Here is an 8,954-nt window from a genome sequence, read left to right on the forward strand (position 1 = left end):
TGAATTTGATAGACTGAGGTCGGAATTCAGTCCTCAAAGAAGGATTTTCCGGTCAAGCAAGCACTATCTTGGCAATGGGCCGAAATTATCGCGACCTGGGGATGAAATCTGGCTTCTTGCAGGAGCCAAGGTGCCCTTCATCCTACGCCCTCAAGGCAGCGGCAAGTATTTGCTCGTGGGTGATGCATACATACATGGAATAATGCATGGTGAGGCGTTCGATTGCGAAAATTTAGAGTTGTCATCAATTAAGTTAGTCTGAAGGTGCTTATAAGCCAGCTTCTGTATGCACTCATCCTGAGAACTGATAGTAAAGACGACCTATTTGCATATCTCCAAACAATATTTAGACCCGCTTGAGGTAGCGCACATATATCTATTCTATATGTACTTGATTTAAATTGCATACGCATACTGTAGTCCCAGCTCAAGAGAGATTTTACTCAGTTACTTTGACAATTGGACATCTATCAAATGGTCGCCAAGGCCTCAGCACAACAGGAGTCTACGTCTTACCCTCAATGTAGACTTCGATGATTCTATGATACCATATTGATTCACAAACACGAATCAAAGCCCAGACAACTATCCCAAAAGATCCAGGGGGCAAGCCTCGCCAAGGCGGAAGGTGATCTGGTGTAACACCCGCTTTCCCAATTGGTAGATGCGGAGTTACGGCTTGCGCAGCAAGAATCGTCTCCTTGTAGTAAGACCTGTGATTTTCCGCCCATCAAACAGCTTTCAGAAATTGACTTCCCAATAAATCTGTAAACTTCCTCCGTCATCCCGGCTTTGATTATTCGTCTGCTGGCCAAACCAAATGATTCCAAGGACCGGGTCCCCTTCAGTCGCTTGGCCTGGTGGCTTTGCCAGGATATCTTCTGTTGATAGGTTCTGGGCAGTCACAAATTATGGATTTTGCGCCTATCAAAAAATGTGCATAGGCAACGCAACCTGGAAGGTAACAGACCTTAGATCACGTACTGCATCACATGGCTTAAGTTTTCACAAATGTGGTGACATTGAGATCCTGGTCAGTCAGACTACTGTGAGAAGACGAGCCTATATAATAGATCTTCCCGTCAAAGTTAGGCGCACCCTCTAATGACTACATATCATACATCATTGATATACCTAGACTTCCTTCAGGACTTAGTGTCAACATGCGCGTCCAAACACCCCTTCTGGCTCTAACAGCCTTCGTTGCCGACTTCACATCAGCTCACGGTTTTGTTTCTGGGGTCACCGTCAACGGAAAATGGACCGCAGGCGCTGACCCGGTGTGGTACTATTACCCGACCGGTACATCCCCAGTCACAGCTGGATGGAACTCGCTCAACCAAGACCTTGGATTCGTTTCCCCGAGCGCCTTCCAAACAACAGATATTGCCTGTCACAAAAGTGCCACTGCCGGACAAGCCTATATTGATGTCAATGCAGGAGACACTCTGATATTTTACTGGAACACATGGCCAGATTCTCATAAAGGGGTGAGCGCTAGGCGACAAGAGAAGATACTGCTTTAATTTCCTCGCCGCTGAGATTTATGACTCCTGATACACTTTAGGGACGTGAGCTGACGCTAACACACATTACCTTAGCCTATTATCAACTACATCGCCCCTTGCAGTGGTATGTATAATATTGCAGCCAGTCCATGCGTCTTGTTTCTAACATGCGTCTGATCTGTTATAGGAGAATGCACGACCAAGACTGCAGGCAGTTTAGGGTGGTCCAAGATCTCTCAGGGTTCGATCGTTACGGGCACAACTTGGGTCACCGATACACTTATCGCAAACAACTTCACATCCAGCACTGTGATTCCTAAGAACCTCAAAGCAGGCAACTACGTTATCCGTCATGAGATAATTGCTCTACATGGTGCGCTCAACGACAATGGGGCTCAGAATTATCCGCAATGCTTAAATTTGAGAGTGGGAGGAAGTGGAACCGTCACGCCGCCAACAGGTACCGCCGGAACGAGTCTCTATACCAGAACTGACGCTGGTATTATGTTTAACCTGTACACGAGCTACACATCATATCCCTATCCGGGACCTGCACTTTGGACTGGAGCAAATTGACGGATCATGTGACAAACCTTTTCGAGATTTAAGCAAGTGCCATCTTGTCGGTGGAGCGATGTGAACTGTACAGAAAGCACTCTTTATCATGGGCGAAAGTCTAAAGGGCTCTACGACTATGAATGGTCACTATCTCTAGGCAGGTCTTTGATACTACACAGGCTGAGAATAAACCAGTACCATGCTCAATACCATGATCTCTATTATAAGAGCCTTAATAGTGCCTACGAAGAAATGATGTGGTGCAATGCTCACATTGAAGATAACTTGGAGCAGTAGGTCCATAGTGACTCTTACATAGGACTGCGAGATTCCCTCCTACCACGAGAGATTCTAGGCATTAATGATGACGGAAGGCTATAATTAAATTGAACTTTACGAGGAGCTGAATATTTGAAAGGGGTATGCAATTGCTGGGTTTATGAGTTTTTGAACGGGCGAGGCAAATCGAGATTCGTGGCGCCTGATTGGCTCGTTCGCCTAACTTGAAAAATGATTGGTCGAGAGGCGAACATGGCTGGGCTATCCCTCAGACTGCCATTCTCGCCATGCTATGCCAGGCGGGCTCGAAGACGAACTTAAGTCCGGCTTTGAAAGTTCCCGCTACCCCGAGGGATTCATATAAGTATCGATTCTCATCATCGAATGTTTCTGAGCTTTCCACAGCTTTGTATATCATTCTACACATCGAATAACCTTTTATCATGGGTGGCAATCTATCATCATACGTTCCTGCAAGGGATATTCCTTCGCTTGCAGGAAAAGTCATTCTCATTACCGGCGGTAATACCGGCATTGGAAAACAAATGGCTCTGGACTTGTCGATACATAATCCCGCCCAAATTTGGATCGCAGCTCGGAATCAGAAGACTGGCCACGCCACGGTCGAGGAGATCAAATCAAAAGCACCGGACGTGTCTGTCCACTTCCTGAAACTGGACCTCTCTTCTTTCGCGTCCATCAAAGATGCTGCTAGTACATTTCTAGCCTCTGCTACACGCCTTGACGTCCTTACTCTCAACGCAGGTCTCATGGGTGGGCAACTTGGAAAGACGAAAGAAGGCTACGAGGTGCAATTTGGCACAATGCACGTTGGGCATGCTCTACTGTTCAAACTTCTGACCCCTATCCTTCTCAAGACTGCTGAAGGCCCCCCAAGAGCGGACGTGCGAGTCATCAGCGTGAGCTCAGAGGGACACAAGTATGTCCCGAAGGTCGGCATCGTCTTCGAAAGCCTCAAAACCGACGGGGCCGGCCTGAAAGCCACGGATAGATACGGCCAATGCAAGCTGGCGAATGTCGTTTTCGCTATGGAGGTTGCAAAACGATATCCCCAGCTCACCACCGTGTCGCTTTACCCCGGAACGGTGAAGACAGAGTTATTCTCAAACTCCTCAGGGAGCTTGATGATTCGCTTCATTCAGTTCATGGTTCAATTCTTCGGTCTGTCGATCGAGGACGGTGCTAAAAGCCAGCTGTGGGCAGCAACAGCAGAAGGGGTGGTCAATGGGCAATACTACGATCCCGTGGGCATTCCCGATAAAGCGAGCGCGCTGGCAAAGAGTGATGATTTGGGTAAGAAGTTGTGGGAGTGGACTGAGAAGGAACTAGAAGGCCAGAGCATTTGATCGAGCAACATACATCAGGGATTGGCGAGTGGTTTTGCGTAGGATGATTCTCGTTGTTGCGAGCAATGCCAGGGAGGTTAAGTGGTAATTGTTTAGTAGATTCCTCACCATGACATGACACGCAACATCCATTGTTAATAATAACCTACCTAAGGTAGATTAGGGTTAGCATTCTTTTCTGTTTGGCTTCTGGGCGAATCATTTTGCAGCATAGCCGACCCTTCCAATGAAATTTCAGTACGCGGGACCCGCATTTGCTTTTAACCAATTGATTCTTGGCAACTCATGGGGCTTGAGGAGTCGATTTAGGATGGCTCGGGGAAGAAGAGTTTCGCCGACCGCTTTGCTACGCCGCATGTGTACCTTACCAACGTCGGCGGTGTGCTTTACCTTGGGTATGCAAGACGATACTGGTAGATCATGGATGGTCATCCATCGGCCAACAGGCCCCTAAGAGATTCTCGCCCGGCAAGATCGCGGGTAAGATCGGGTTGCCGGACCTGCAGGTGAGTGACCGATCCCTCCGGACCCACCACACACCAACAATGCTCCCGTGCTCAATTCGGCGTAGGATCCGGAAGGTGAAGTGTGATGAAGAGCGGCCGAGTTGCCGGCGCTGTGTTTCTACCGGCCGGGTGTGTGATGGATATGGAATTTGGAGCGCAGGCGGCAATAAGAACATTGAACATGAGCTCTCCAGGCCGAAGTCCCTCAGCGTATTTGCAACGTCTTCGGCTCTCGTACCGTCAAGCTCACCAAATTCTGACCCAGAGGGTTATTTTGACTGGTTTATGCAACGAACCGCGCCCAAACTCACAGGTGCTTTTCGCTCAGGGTTTTGGGACGCACTCGTATTCCAAGCGAGCTCAAGCGAGCCAGCGATTCTGCATGCCGCTCTAGCCTTAGGCTCCGCGCACAAAGAGGAGGTCCTCCGGATTCGAGATGGCAGTGACATAGCCAACAAGGGAAACCCTCTCGACGAAAGGGAGCTTTTCACAATACGAGAATACAGTAAAGCCATCAACAATGTCCAAAGTGTATTATCAGTGAAAGGGGATGCATCTTTTGGAGTAGCTCTTATCACGTGTTTGCTCTTTACTTGTATGGAGTTTCTCCGAGGCTACTACAAGGCAGGTATTGGCCATCTTCGAAGTGGCCTGAGGCTTATCCATGAACTTCAAACAAAAGCATCCCTGCAAGCCTACCGCGAGAGCATCGATCCATGGATTTTCGAAACATTCAACAGACTCAACATACAGCAATCAATGCTAGGTCGAGGTTTCCAGCATATTTATTTGATACCTCCAACTGAAGTTCAATTGCCGTCTCGGATGTTTCAATCCGTCAATCATGCCCGGCAGCATTTAGAACGATTGATGAGCGAAAGCTTCAGAATAAGCGAACAGTGTCGTGGGCACGAGATGACTCCACGTCCTCTGGAAATAGCGGATTGTGCCCTGCAAATACAAGCAGACCTCCGCGCCTGGCTGAGAATCTACAAAGCTTCGAAAATAAGTCTACAGTCGAAAATGACTTCTATTGAAGCATTTGCATTCAGAATGCTACGACTTTATCACACAATGGCTACCATTATGGCTGACACTTGCCTTTTGCCACCATCCGAACTGGTGTTCGATACCCACACAACGTCCTTTCTCTCCATACTAACTCAATCTATCAACCTCTGGAACTTTCGTCTATCAGCCTCAATAGACGACCCTTTATTTCCGCGCCCAGGGGAGAAGAACCTTTCTATATCCGATATTGGGTGGCTTCCGCCACTGTATTATACCGCTCTAAAGTGTCGCATTCATCGAATCAGAGCTCACGCCATCAAGCTTCTTGAAACAGTCAATCATAAAGAGGGAATATGGAGTGCGGATCTAGTTACTGAAATTGCACGAAAGGTGATGAGCATTGAAGAGCAAGATTTCTATAAGAACAGCTGGACTGGTGACGACTTCCCTCGTGGTAGAGTACCAAGGCAGGACGATCTTTCACTACCTGTCTTACCGGAGATTTACAGGCTGCACGATGTGCAAGTCACCCTTCCAGATGATCCTTTTGGAAAGGCGCTCATTACTTGCCGACGTCTGACGGAGGAATATAGCTGGCATATAATGGTGAAAGCGTACGACTTACCCTCACATACATGGGAAGATATAGAACCAAATGGACCATAGATTATATTAATAACAGTTTGACGGTGACAACATCAAAGTTCAACCATTTAGATTGAGCCATGTTTGGTTTCAAACCAAAGCAGGCTAGAAGTGCTACGAGAACCTCACTTAACGGGCCAAAGGTAGGCCCAAGGACCGGCCCCATTATCCATCCCATCATTGCAAGTCCCCTTTTCTCCAATGGAACCATATCCGCAATTGTTCCAGCTCCAATTGTCATCGGAGCACTCCCAGCAAGGCCTGCGAAAAGACGAAAGACTATCAGAGCCCTCAGATTGTTGGCCAGAGCTGAGGCAATATTCCAGATCACAAAGCCAAAATTGCAGATGTTGTAGACGATTGCACGGCCGTATAGCTCGGATAGAGGTGCGAGGACTAGCGGTCCGAAAACATAACCAAGGAGGTAGACCGAGGTCACATTTGTTTCTAAGGTCTCGTTTGTTGAAGCTGGCATAGGGGAAACGGGGGTCGTCCAGACCTCTTTGCGCAGTTAATCACGGCCGTAGCATCAGGTGACAAATTGCCGAATATCACCAATGACTTAAAGGAGCCGATGGTATGGCTGGAGTAGCGAGGCTGCGGTGTATGTATGTGCTTGTATTTTAGTGGAACTGGAGCGGTAGAGTCATATTTAGGATTTACCTAATTCAGAAAGTATATATACTAGGTGATTTCAAATTAATCACCAAAATATCTTAAATCTGTGTAGCAAGCTTGAGGGATCTTCGTTAGCAGGCTAGGATTGGCTTCGCAGATCAGTCGAGCCCTTCCATTATGAGAAAATATCGCTTCAGACAACGCCAGGTCTTCCCCAAGATGAACGCATCATATCCTCTAAGTCCTCGCGTCGAATAATAGAGAAAGCAACCCCGGTGCTCGCAAATAGGGAGCAGAACCGATTTTCAAGCAGCCCTATATCCTCGTCCATTTGACACTCTCCATTATTAGGCCTGCGGAAGATTGGAGATGTAACAGCAAGGGATTTGAGCTTGGTTAAAGAAGTTCGGCAGCCCTGGAGGAGACTAGTCAAGACCGTATCGATAAAATTGAAGGGTGTCATTCCGTTTGGGAACTGAGGCCAAAGGGCATCTGGCTCGGTGCTACCCCAGTAGTCAATAAGATGGAAGTTAACCAGAGAAACAGGAAGGAGATCTGCGACATAGTGGGCCGCCGAAATATCCAGTGTGCCAAAAAGCCAGATTGTTTCTATCCGAAGGCACCGGAGTCTTTTCATGTGCCGCAGTGCTGGGGATAGAAGCGCCGGAGTATTAGTCCCTTTCCATGACACTCCTGCTAGTGTAGTAAGAGAAAACGTTTCTAGGGTTGCGCTGAGACTCGTGAGACAGTTTAAGAAGCCTGTATAGCCTCGCCCACGGGGTTTTGGGAACGCCCCAACCTTAGACTCATAGTGAAGTGCGACAAGGTTTGCAAAAGCTATAGCCAGGTGCTCCATGCCGGACTGCGGATGGTCGCCACCAATGTGATGTAGCGTTCGAGTGTGTTTTAGAATAGTGGGTGGCAACGGTCTATGCCCAGTGCGTCGTCTGACTAGTCCACTAAAAACGGTATTGCTTTTGAGCATCACATGACGCAACCTCGGCGAATCTTGCAAGATATGTAATACTGAATCGATGGCGACCGATGATATGGTCGGGTTGGAGTCGTGAAAGCCTTCTAGAATTAACTTTTCCACTTGGTGTAGAGGGTTTTTTTTCATGTCTGATCGAAGGTTAAACCTGTGCTAAAACGACTATACCCTTTGACGAAACCACTAATCCTGTCATATGAGAAGAACTTACACTTCCAGGTCCGAAAGAGGCGTGAAAGGGCGTCATGTTCTGGAGTCATCTCCATTGCAACGGATGGGTGTGGTAAAGGTCCTATGGAACAGCCTGTATGTATGCTGAGAAATAATACCCTGATTTCTGGTACCATTGAGAGAGCAGCGGCTAAAATTTGGGACACTGGGCATTCCTTAGGGCCACCAAGAGCCAACATGGGACCTAAAATACCGACAAGGGCCTCGGTTTGGCCTTTCGGATGCCAAAAAATGGATGTATCGACGTCTTTGGCCTCGGATCTCAGCGTTATAGTGGACAAGTCGATCATTTCCGTAAAAACGAAATCATGTTTTGAGAGCATGGCAGTCCAGATGAAGATCCGAGCAAGTTCTCGGTATAATGGGACTTCTGCCATGGTACGGAAGAAATAAAGCAGCTCTCGCTGGCTCTTCAGGAGGATGGTATGATAGAGGAAGGGAATGGCGAGGCTATGCATTCTTTGCGAGACTTGGCAAACGCTGGCCAAGTCGGACCGAGACAGAACATAAGACAAAGCCACCTGAGGCTGATTTGAAGTGGATTCGTAAGCCGTGATGGAGTGGTAGGGAAGCATCTCGCGCAGGACTGCCCGGATGAGCTCGACGGGGAGCGTTGCGAGGCAGTTGGCCGGCCCAATGGTTGTCTCAGGGACGGGATCCATGGCAAAAATATAAGGTTGAAGCTTTGAAGAGGTTAGAGCCATTGCCGGTACTGCAGTTCGTGTCGTTGATGAGAAGGAATGATCAAGGTTTGGGTGCAGGGTATCAAACTCTGTACGGTTGGCGGTAAGGCGAATTGGGCCAAAATCATTTTTTTCTCAGATTTTCATTAGATATACCCTACCATAAAGCCTTAATATACCCTATAAAAAGCCATTCAAATAGACAGTATTATACCCTATCTAGTCTATATAAACCTATAAAGATTCTAGCTAATTATATACTATCTACTTACTTATACTATCTATAGACTCTATAATATCTTTCTTTCTCTTATAATCATTAATAAAGTAAGTATAGCCTTTTTTATCTATATCTTACTAACATATATAACTATAATTATATAAATATAATATTTTTTTATAAGATTATATATATTATAAAAATGATTTTTTTTAATTAAACTTATATTAAAATTAAATTATTTAATTTTAGTAAGTAAAAAGGCTTTTTTTAGTATATTTTATAGTATTTATAAAGACTCTTAAGTTAGTAATATAAGGAACCCTTAGAAAGCGTA

At 46.6% G+C, this 8,954-nt stretch overlaps 2 protein-coding genes across 2 annotated transcripts; both read left to right on the plus strand.

Annotated features, from left to right (window-relative positions):
* Positions 1–1,163: 1,163 nt before the first annotated feature.
* Positions 1,164–2,084, plus strand: UCRPA7_5990 (putative endoglucanase iv protein; the record flags this gene model as incomplete). The annotated part of the gene is made up of 3 exons (XM_007918532.1): positions 1,164–1,490; positions 1,602–1,632; positions 1,696–2,084. The coding sequence occupies 3 exons, from the start codon at positions 1,164–1,166 to the stop codon at positions 2,082–2,084; spliced, it is 747 nt and encodes a 248-aa protein (XP_007916723.1).
* A 704-nt stretch (positions 2,085–2,788) lies between these two features.
* Positions 2,789–3,712, plus strand: UCRPA7_5991 (putative short-chain dehydrogenase reductase protein; the record flags this gene model as incomplete). Its single annotated transcript, XM_007918533.1, has 1 exon — positions 2,789–3,712. The coding sequence occupies one exon, from the start codon at positions 2,789–2,791 to the stop codon at positions 3,710–3,712; it is 924 nt and encodes a 307-aa protein (XP_007916724.1).
* Positions 3,713–8,954: the final 5,242 nt, after the last annotated feature.

This window comes from Phaeoacremonium minimum (assembly GCF_000392275.1).
Source record: "Phaeoacremonium minimum UCRPA7 unplaced genomic scaffold PA7_03_scaffold_447, whole genome shotgun sequence".
Classification (NCBI taxonomy): Eukaryota; Fungi; Ascomycota; class Sordariomycetes; order Togniniales; family Togniniaceae; genus Phaeoacremonium; species Phaeoacremonium minimum.